This window comes from Panthera tigris, chromosome D1 (assembly GCF_018350195.1).
Source record: "Panthera tigris isolate Pti1 chromosome D1, P.tigris_Pti1_mat1.1, whole genome shotgun sequence".
Lineage (NCBI taxonomy): Eukaryota > Metazoa > Chordata > Mammalia > Carnivora > Felidae > Panthera > Panthera tigris.
Window position 1 is genome coordinate 60,870,862 of NC_056669.1, and position 11,488 is coordinate 60,882,349.

General features: G+C 38.3%; 2 protein-coding genes across 2 annotated transcripts; both read right to left on the bottom strand.

Moving 5' to 3' along the window:
• Nucleotides 1-1,983: 1,983 nt before the first annotated feature.
• On the bottom strand, nucleotides 1,984-2,934 carry LOC102958102 (olfactory receptor 52A1-like). The gene has a single exon (XM_007089382.2). The coding sequence runs from the start codon at nucleotides 2,932-2,934 to the stop codon at nucleotides 1,984-1,986; it is 951 nt and encodes a 316-aa protein (XP_007089444.1).
• A 6,386-nt stretch (nucleotides 2,935-9,320) lies between these two features.
• Nucleotides 9,321-10,277, bottom strand: LOC102957811 (olfactory receptor 52A5-like). Its single transcript, XM_007089381.2, has one exon. It carries the CDS (start codon nucleotides 10,275-10,277, stop codon nucleotides 9,321-9,323), a length of 957 nt encoding a protein of 318 aa, XP_007089443.2.
• Between the last annotated feature and the right edge of the window lie 1,211 nt (nucleotides 10,278-11,488).

Here is an 11,488-nt window from a genome sequence, read left to right on the forward strand (position 1 = left end):
AAGCACAGGAGTTAAACCTGATAATTCAGGAAAGCTGAATCAGAGAGCAGAAGACAGGATTACTGAGCTAAATGAGAGGTTAGTAGAAAATAACAAACATGAGACTTTAGTGCCTTATTAGGGAAAGGAAGTGTTTCACAGTGATAAAAAGGTCAATCAACAAGGAAGATCTCTTTAAAATCTTCATGCATCAATAAATGGAAGTGCCTACCTACCCATAGCTTAAAAGTACACAAATCAAAGACATCAGCAGCTGTAACAAGGGAAACAGACTAATCCCCATTCATAATGGAACATTTTAACACTCTCCTATCAAAAACTGAAAACACAAGCAAATAAATCTAAGGATAGAATCACATAAAATTAATAAACTTGATCACACACACACACATATAAATACAGAAAAATGGATAGATATAGATCCATAAATATGGGAATAGATATAGGTACAAGTAACACTTCGATCAACAGGTACAGGTGAACAAAAAGCGCAAGATTGGGTCATACATAAAGCTTTAATTTGTATTTTTAAATTAATTTTAGTGTTATATTAACAACTGTTTGAAAACAGTGGCTCAGTATTTCAGCTCAAGCGCAAGATGAATGATGCAGATTCTCACAAGGAAAATGAAGATAAGCATGATAACCAGAATAATCTCTACTGAGTACCTACCAGTTCCCAAACCCCATGTGAAGGGACTTACATAAACGTATCCATTAAATTACAGTGACAATCATGTCTCTAGTTCCCAATAAAATGTATGTTATTCTTCCTTATCTATAGTTTAGGCAGCTGAATGTGTGATAGTAAATTGTATTCCAATGCCTGTAGTTAGGAACTGGCAAAATAAGAGTTTCGAACAAGGTCATTTTGACTCCAGAGCTCAGGCACGTAACCAACTTCTTCAGCAATTGTTTCCCTACCAAATTGAAATCTGCTTTTTGTATAAGATATTCTTGACAAATATTTGACTACCTGCCCTCATTTATGATGGACTTGCAAAATGCAGTTTCTCTATGAAATACTATTAGTATATGAGCATCTTAATGCAGAACAAAATGTACTTTGCTTTATAAAAAGAAAAACATACTGGGAAAACAAATATCATGAGAATCCTAGCCTCCAGACTTTCTGTCCAGGTTTTTTAGACCAAAGGGTTACTGTTGATTGAATCGGGAAAATAATTGAAAAGAGGTTTAGAATAATGTTGTCTCTAATCTAAATCTAAAACTTGTCTTCACGTTACTGAAAAAATAAATCACCAAATGCCAGAGCATTTCTCACGTTGCTTTTATGCAAGTGAGAAATTAAATGAACACTTAAAAACAATAAATATAAGCCATGGTGTAAGCATGGCCTTAGTCCTAGATTTGTTGGAGCAAACATATTTGATGTCATGAGAAGCACCAAGTTGATTATAGCATGAATTACTTGATGAAGATAGGCTTTGTGAAGAAGGAGATATTTATAGATACTTATTTCAAACAAAGTTCAGGTTATATATAAGGAAGAGATATTCAAGGGATAAATTTTTACTGGACAAAGTAAACACTAAAGAAGATTTTAGAATAGTTGGAGAAAGAATGTAGTGGGACTTGTATATTATATAAAAGAATCTGATCTTGGAGCTCTAAGTACAAAAGAATCAGTGTGTTCCACTACAACCTGCAGAAGGATCTTTGATTTGTCTATTCCACACAGACCAGCTTCAGGTGGTAAGGAAAATCCGCATTCTGACTTTTCTTATAGCCAAGCATTTAGTTTTCCAGTATCTCATCTGATCTTCTATTTGCCTCAATATCTTCTAATTGCCTTGTAACTCCAAGTCAATATCCTATGGGATTTTTAACACAATAGTTTATATGTTTATTAATTTGTTCATAAAACATGATGATACTCCAAACTATTGACTGGACTTTCAGATCATATGGGCCCATTAGGTAAGCCATTAAATCCATAGGAGGAAATATTTCCATCAAACGTCATGCCTGGTCTTTGGAACACAACATCTTTACTGCCTTATCTCGAATGTGTTTGGTCTTCACCCCATATACAAAGGGATTGAGGAAAGGTGGAACCAGTAGGTAAAGGTTAGACAAGATGATATGTACATATGATGGAATAGAAGATCCAGATCTGTGAGTGAAAAAGGAAAAAAAGGCAAGGAGATAGAATTGGAAGAAGATACATATGTGGGGAATACATGTATTAAAGGCCTTAAGACGTGCCTCTTTCTGGGACAGGTGAAAGACAGTGATAAATATTTGTACATAGGAGAGGGTGATTAAAAGGAAGTCCAGGCCACCAACAACAAAAGCTCCAAGGAGACCGTAGAATTTACTGATGGAAACGTCTTCAGTGGCAAGCTTCACAAGGGCCATGTGTTCACAGTAAGTGTGGGATATTAACTTGGTTCGGTAAAGTTTCAGACGACACTTTATGAGCAAGAGGCATGGGATTACCAAAAAGGCAGGCCGCAAGGTCACCCCAATTCCAATATGCATGACCAGTTGTCGAGTGAATATGATAGCATGCCTCAGTGGATAACAGATTGCTACATAGCGGTCCAGAGCCATAGCCAAAAGGACTCCCGATTCAATACCTTGAAATGTGTGGATAAGCCACATCTGAAAGAGGCAAGCATCAAAATAGATCTCTGGCAAGTGGAACCAAAAAATTCCAAGCATCTTGGGGACAATGCTGGTGCTAAGTACAATGTCTGTGGCCCCCAACATGGCCAGAAAGAAATACATAGGTTCATGGAGACTGGGTTCAGATTTGATGATGATCAAAAGCAGAGAATTTCCCACCAAAGCAATGATGTACATAACACAGAATGGAATCCCAATCCAACACTGAATAGTTTCCAGACCAGGTATCCCAATGAAAGTCAGCACAGAGGGTATGAACATGGTGCCATTTGCAATAGGCATGGTTATTCAGAGGTCTCCTTAGCAAAGGGGAAAAGTTTGCCAAACTATGATGCTGTGTTCTCTGATATGTCTTATTCTCATCCAGTCACAGAATTACTGAATGACAAAAATAGAAACAACTACATCAGCTTATTTATCATTTTTAAATGAATGAGAAAATTTCGAAGGAAAGGTTCACTCAGCAACATCATCCACCCATGCGCAGTGATATCCACAATGTGAAAACTGAGTATTTGCACACCATGCCTATGATGGGATCAACGTGATCAGGCTGCTTAGTGGTGTTCTCCTTCCTCCCCCACTCCATCTTCGATTCCTTCTAACCTTGTCATGGAAATTAGAAAAAAAAAATTGAAACGATAACTTGAGGCAGAGAAACATCAAAATCCATGTGCCTTGAGCCTGACTTTTCTCTTGTTTTCTCTCTCCTCTCATTCCTCCATTCAGTTTAGACTAACAAAGCTGGGTATTTCTGCAGAACATACCAGCACTTCTTTGATTGCAGGTCCCTTTCTAAGGTTGTGACTCCATTAATAAAATGACCTCTCCTCACCTTAAGCTTCCTTCTCACTGAAGAATTTGTCAATATGACATTGCTGTGGAACTCAGGCTCCATCCAGACAGACATTGGCAGCTGCATAACTTTCAGTGGCAATTCTGATTCAGGACACAAGTGTTAAATATGAACCCTGTAGTTAGATAAGCACCCACAGCTCTTCACACTCTTTCTTCCACATATTAGAGAGGAAGGACAGTTTCACTATATAAATAAAATTAAAAGGGTTAACGATTACCTGCTGTAAAAGAGAAACCTTGGCTGTCTCACCATGAGAGCAATGTGCAAGATGCTGAGGTGATGTGAGGTAAGGTTGAGCAAACAAGTTTGGGAGCCCAGGTGTCCATATGGAGGCAATTTTGGCAGACACAATCCTTGTATATAAATTGGGGCTGCTTACCATTGAAGGGAAGAGAAAGTTCTAATATTTTACCTTCCACAGAAGCTGACACAAGACAAATATGAGGGAGTGGGGCTCTTTGAGAATTATCCCAGAGATTCCAAGGGAAATGATTGACAAACACATAGGTACATTCAGGTGGCAGTGCCTTGAGAGGCAGCAGAGACAGAAAGAGAAGCCTCCAAAACAGAATTCTCATTGCGGTAGAAAGACTGTTGCTGGGAACACTTCACACTTCCCAGTGACTGTATACCAACAACGACCCATAGTTCAGTTGAGGGGCTGACAGGATTATGCGTGGATGAATTTTATTGTTTTAAAGTGTGGGCAGAAAGGCGGCTTCAGCGATTAGTTTCCTCAATCTAAATCAGGCAACTAATTGCCTGACTTAGACAATGACTTGCACGAGTTGTCGCCTCCACACATAATCTGAGTTCTTCCCTGGTCCCCAACAACCCTAATTTCTCCTCAGAAATTTTAAATTTGGAATGATTTAGAGATTATTCTACCACATCACCCCCCAAAACCAGGGGGTTCCTGGCAGCTGACGATATGTGTGCTGAGGCCTTTTCATGCCCGTCTATCTACTGTGCAACGCTCACTTTCAGAAAGACCTCCTCATATGGGAGAAACTCATTCCCTATGACCACTGTCCCCCTATTATATCTTCAGATGTAACAGCACAACATTCAAGTAACTCATGACCCGCTCTCCTTCTAGTAAAACATCTGTTGGTCTAGCCTTCTTGTCTGGTAGCATGCTGCTAACTTCCTCCACCTCCCAATCTCCTCGACCAGATTCTCATTTTTATCATGACTGTTCTTGTATTGTGGTTCCTAAAACTTCAAAGTCATTCTCTATCAAAAACATATTTGCACTCTCTACTTTCATGGTTTGTAGTGTTGCAAGTGGAGTCTAGATTCATTGACTGTACTTGTACTCATACTTCAAGACGTGTAATTTCCTCCCCAGTTAAGCTCGTACTCATTCCTAACTACCCACTTACTTAGTATCCAGAAGCAGCAGTGGGAAGTGACTGGAGCAAGAGAAGTTGCTCTTTGCTGGTCCCAGCAGTGGAATATTTCTGTTTTCTACCATAATTTTCCCTGATGACAAAACTTCATAAGCTTCTTGCAAATACTAAGATATTTTTTACTCCCTATGGTAAAGGAAGAGGAGAACAGCTGCCATTTCTCAAGACTAACTTCTTAGTCAAGTCCCAGGAGACAGATCTATCTAGTGCAGCCAGGAGAGGGCAATGTTGAAGTATCTTCTTTTAGTCAAACAAACAGTGCACATGTGTTTCAAACTACCAGAGATTGGGATTCCTTGTGCTCACCTGGATGGCAGAGAAATGGAACACAAAATGGGGACTGCTTAGCACAGGACTCCACTTCTTGCCTGAGCGGAGTGGCCAGCTTTACCCATGGTTTTTGAGGAAAGGAAATTGGAAACAAAAGAAAGCATAGCCTCCTCTTATTTATTTCACTTATTTACTCTTGGCCATCCCATGGAGACTCAAAGGATTTCCAGACTCAGTTCAGTGATCCCAGGGAGGATAGTGTTTGGAATTTGTAGGGAGGAAGTTTGGAAGCTGTAAGGAGCTTATTGTATAGTAAACTCTCTTGTTCATCAGTCTGATTCCTGGGCTGTGCCATTTTTGTGTTCATCTCTAACTGAAAGCAATCCCTTCTTGCTCTCATTTCAAGCCTTTTGGAGTAAGTCCCTCATTCCTTGCATCATAGATCAGGCATATGTCAGTGTGACATATATCTCAACCCATGCGCAGGTACATGTGGTCGCCTGTTACCCTGGCATCTGCATCTAATTATCTGGAACCCTCAGTTAAAGGGAATCTCAAACTTTGGAGTGAAGCAGCTCCTCAGTGACTGCATGCAGCACCACTTTGGGGTCACATCTTCTTTATACTAACTTCAGAAGGTGATATATTCCCAAACGTGCAGCATGGGACAAGTGTGGTCTGGGAACAGGACTAAAAGGCATCCAAAATACCAAACAGATCCATGTGAGGACTGGGAGCATACCTGAAATCAGTTGGACCAGGCTATCGTGCTTCACATGGAAGTTCTCTCAATAAATGGACTGGGGTTCGTTCAACAAAGAGGACAGGAGGGATGGCATCGTGCTCTGAAAAACCATCTCTAGGGATAGCAAAAGGAGATTTAGATACCACTAAAATATAGGGCTCTCATGTCCTGAGAGGATCAAATACCTATCGTTATTACCTTTGCTTGGAGTCTGAACCATGTGCTAACTGGTGCAGCCATTCCTTCTGCCACCTGAGAGAAATGAAATGCCAGAGGCAAAATGTACATGACATAATCCTGGCAGGTCATTTGAGCAGCATGTGGTGAGAAAGAGCCAACTTTGGGAAGGAAACAGCTTTGCCCCTTCTTAGCCAGGACCCAAATTCAGCCTATTTGTGCTTCTGGGCACTTATTTTAACTCTTCTGAGCCTCATTTCGATCATCTGCAAAATAAGAAAAAAATCCACAGCTCTTAAGTGACTTCGGGTGTGAACTATGGAACTTGGCACCACCCTTGCCCTGCCAGGCACACACCACCTGATGCTCCAAGGAGCTGAGCTGGTCTCCCCTCAGCCTTTCTCTCCTTCCCTCCCCAGCTGAATTTTGAGCTGGTCGGCAGTCAGCTGTTTTCCTCTAAATCAAAATATGCACATGTTATGTTTGTTGTTATAATGATATGTGTCAATTAAATATTAGATAAACAACAAAAAGGAAAATCAGTCAATATAACTCCCCATGTAAACAAAATAAAGAAGTCATGATATCATTTCAATAGCTGCAGAGAAAGCACATTAAAATAGTGAATGTGCATGCAAAATAAAACCCTCCTCAAAATAGGAATAATAGAGAACTCATTAAACTAATTAAATGTATCCATGAAATACCTATAGTTCATACTGTATTGAAGACTGTTAAACTAAAATTTCTCCATTAGATTGAGACACATGCCAGGGTGCCCACTGTCAATAGCTTTATTCAGCATTGTACACAAAGTCCTAATCATAACGATATTATCATCGTATTCTATTAGTTTTTATTTCTTTTTCAGAAATATCACATAGTTATCCTCATTCTTTATCCTTTTTGTATATAATCTCTCAAAAATTCATATATTTGTCATTTTATCCTCTTTGAGGGATAACGTCCTCATCAATTATTCCACAATAATTCCACAATAATGCCATAATAGGATGCAATTTCCTGAAATACCTAATGCTCTAATACAGAATTAAAATGAGTTACTTAAGTGTTTATTATGACATTAAGCATCTCTTTTTGCATGTCTGATGTGAACAAGTGTGTTTTTTTCCTTCTGTCATGGTATTTGCCATTTCTTGTTTTATATATTTCATGTTTACATAAATTTTATTAAACATTAAGAATATTATGACTCACACTTACTTATTTGATTCAACATGAATTTCCAAGAATATTCTCTACCTTTGCCTGTTGAACGCTAATGTCCCATCCAGTTTTTGTAATTGTATGCTTTTTGAGTTATTTCGTCATTTGACTTTGTATAAGTCTGTAATTGGAGATTGAGAAGTTCTCTCTGTCTACTCTTTTCTTTTGTTTTCTTTTCTTTTCTTGTCTGTTTTTTTTTTTTTTTTTTTGAGAGAGAGAGAGAGCGTACAAGCAGGGGGAAGCACAGAGGGAGAGGGAGAGATGGAATCTTAAGCAGGCTCCATGCTGGCATGGAGTCTGACGTGGGCTCAATCTCATGATCCTAAGATCATGACCTGAGCTGAAATTGAGAGTTGAATGCTTAACCAACGGAGTCACCTAAGCACCCCCCCCAACTCATTTCTTTTTAATAATCATCTTACTGGTTCTGTCTTGAAGATGGAATGAAGAAAATTAAACCAGATACGTGTTGACAAAGCACCCTGAAAGAGGTTGAAAGTGTGTAGACACAGGAGCACCAAAGGGTAAAGATATGAAGTCACTATTTTGGGAGTCAGTTTCTCATATGCCAGTTTTGTGTTTGGCTCATACTTTATTTCAGCATTACATAATGATCCATTCAAGTTTATCTTATTAGTTTATCTTATTAATATCAGAATAAACTCACTTCCGTGCAGATATTCTGTACAATGATTTTGCATATTACATTAAGCCTCTAGATTGGGTCCTTTTGAACCATTGAGCCACATACGGAAAATGTTTAAATTGTTCATTATTCAATCTACCGAGGTTCTAAGAAGTCTCAGGCATTGATTGCCCTATGTATTGTTGATACAGGAATAAAGAAGATACAGGTCTTCTACTCAAGATACTTGCAGTAGGCAATTACTACATGTAGTCGTTGAATAATTTTTCAATTTGGGTGAAACTCTAATTGGGTAAAATTGTTAAGATGTGTGCCTCTTGAAGAATTGATTCTATGTAGGTATTGATCACAGTTTCATTTCTGAAAATAGGGTACTAGTGAGTTAAAGAAGACAGACCAAAAAGGGTTATGCACTGTATGAGTCAACTTTTTAAACTTCTTGGGAATACAAACTACTCCATAGTGACAAAAAATACAGCAGTAGTTCCTAGGGGTCTGTCAGGAGTGTGAGGAGCGTCAGGAGGGATTGGTCACTGGGGAGCATAAGGAAACTTTTGGAAATGATGGTTAAGTTCATTTTCTTAATTGTAGTGATGGATTCATACATGTGTATATGCCAAAATTTACCAAATTTTATACTTTATGTATGTGAAAGTTTATTGTATGTGGATTACACTTCAATAGACTGTTTTTAAAAACAAACAAACAAAAACACAGTAGTGAATGTGCTTAACTTTTCTATAAATCTTTTCAGTGTATTTTTTTCCTATACAAATTCATCACTGTTTGTATTCTATGTCCATATGGTTTTGGAGTTGCTCATATTATTATCACTCTTTTACAGTATTTCTTTATTTACCAGTATTGCAGAGAGTGTAGACAAACATAGGGGGTGATTCCAAATTTGTCAAGATATGGATGCAAAAAAATATTACAAAATGATATATATCTAGAACTATAATTATGGGTTGGGTTACCAGTTTTAGAATACTGATATGAGACACGGTCTTGGAAGTTACCTGGAATTGTGCTATTTTCTGAAATTTTGTTTTTATGTAGGTCTAAGTGTTGCCAGAAGGGAAGGTCTAGGAGTAAACAATAGGAAAAAAAACCCACAGGAATAAGAGAAAAAATTTGAAATCTCATCATAAGATAAGTTGGTTCTAACATGAATTGCAAATCATTTTTATTAAGTATAATATGGTTGCCAAACACCTCATATTTTGGAGCATTTAAATACTTTTTGAACATAGATATTTCTAGAAGATATAAATGTTTACTATACTGATGTTGCTACTTTGAATCAAACTAAAATATCTGTAGAAAGAGCAGCTAATGATCCAGATGTTTTTTGGAGAAAAACATTTTCAGGACATGGTCACGAATTTGTTTGGTCTTCACACCATAGACAATGGGGTTGAGAAAAGGTGGGACTAACAGGTAAAGGTTTGATAGGAGGATATGAACATATGGTGGTATGTGAGAACCAAACCGATGTGTGAAGAAAGAGAAGAAAGCAAGGAGGTAGAACTGGAGGAAGACACAGATGTGGGCAATGCACGTATTAAAGGCCTTGAATCGTGCCTCCTTCTGGGGCAATTGAAACACAGTGAGAAAGATTTGAACGTAAGACAAGGTGATGAAGATTATGTCAAAACCTAAGATACTGAAGGCAACGAATAGACCATATATCTTGTTGATCCTGACATCTTCAATAGCTAGCTTCACAACGGCCATGTGCTCACAGTAAGAGTGAGAGATGACCGTAGTTCGGTAGAGTTTCAGACGACATTTGATGAGCATAATGGAGGGTCCTATAAGAATGGCAGCCCGGAGTGTCACCCCAATTCCAATGTGAGTCAAGAGTTGCTGGGAGAAGATGGTGGTGTGTCTCAAGGGGTCACAGATGGCCACATAGCGATCTAGGGCCATTGCCAGTAGGATGCCTGATTCGATTGCCTGGAACGAATGGATAAGCCACATTTGTAGCAGGCAGGCTGCAAAGGAAATCTCTGGCAAATGAAACCAGAAGATGCCTAACATTTTAGGAAGAATACAGGTGCTAAGTGCAATGTCTGTGGCTCCCAGCATGGCCAAAAATATGTACATGGGCTTATGGAGGCTGCGTTCATATCTGATGATACCCAAGATTAGGGAATTCCCAATCACAGCGATGACATACATGACACAGAATGGGATCCCAATCCAACACTGCACTGGCTGTAGTCCAGGAATCCCAATGAGTGTTAGTACAGAGGGCATAAAGACTGAGCCATTGAGGAGGAGCATGATGATTTGGTCAGCAGAATCAAGTAGTGGTTTTGCTGTTTCATCTTCTATCCCCAGTCAAGACGACATGAATTAAAAATGAGAAGAAATTACGTTTTTTTTAGCAAAGTATATTTAGTTAGATAAAGTTAATACCAGAGTATCCATTCTCCTTCACTATTCAAATATAGTTGATATTTAATATTTTCTAAGCTTAAGGTACACAACATGTTGACTTCATACACTCACATATTATAATATCATTGTAGTGGTAGCTAATGCTCTCTTATGTCACATGATTATATTTTCTTTTTGGGAATATTAAGGACCAATCTCTTAACAAGTTTGATGTTTTGAATACAATATTTTTGTTTATGATCACTACCTTGTGCATGAGATCTTCAGAAGGTATTTACTTACTAAGAAATATCTCCTCCATTTTGCTAATTTGCAGCCCCTTGTACTCACAATTGTATCCGTTTTTATGAGTTGAGTTTTTTCAAGATTCCACTTATAAGTGATATACAGTATGGGTCTCTCTCTAGAAGATCTCACATGGCATAATGTACTCAAAGTCCATCACTCTTGTCACAAATGGCAAGATTTGCTTCTCTCATTGTTAAGTAAACTAATCATTAGAGAAACGCAACTAGAAACCACTGAGATATCACCTCACTCCTGTTAGAATGGCTGTCATGAATAAGACAGGAGGTAACAAATGTTGCAGGTGGATGTGGAGAAAAGGGAGACATTGTAAATAGTTGGTAGGAATGTGAATTTGTCAGCCACTATGGAAAGCGATATGGAAGTACATCAAAAATTTTAAAAAGGTCTACATATAATCCAGCAATTCCACCTGTGGATATATATTCAAAGGAGAGGAAAACAAAATATCAAAGAGAAATAACTGATCCCATGTTTATTGCAGCATTATTCACAATAGCCAATATATGGAAACAACTTTAGTCCCCATCAACCTATGAATGGATACCGAAGATGTGGCATAGATGTGCAATAACATTTTATCCATCTTTTTGTTTCACTTTAACTACTCCTTTCAAATTTTCTCTTTTCACAAAACTAGATACCTGGGCAATTCTCTATATTGCAGGATGCTTAGCAGCAACTGCGACCCCAAACCAGTAGGTGCCAGTTGTCCTCTCTTATAATGAAAATCAACACTGTCCTCTGCATTGCCAAATAACCTGCATGTGGGAAGATGGACACATCAC

Excerpts from the sequence above, each read along its gene's own strand:
- LOC102958102 (XM_007089382.2), bottom strand. The coding sequence starts at position 2,934 with ATGCCTATTGCAAATGGCACCATGTTCATACCCTCTGTGCTGACTTTC.
- LOC102957811 (XM_007089381.2), bottom strand. The coding sequence starts at position 10,277 with ATGCTCCTCCTCAATGGCTCAGTCTTTATGCCCTCTGTACTAACACTC.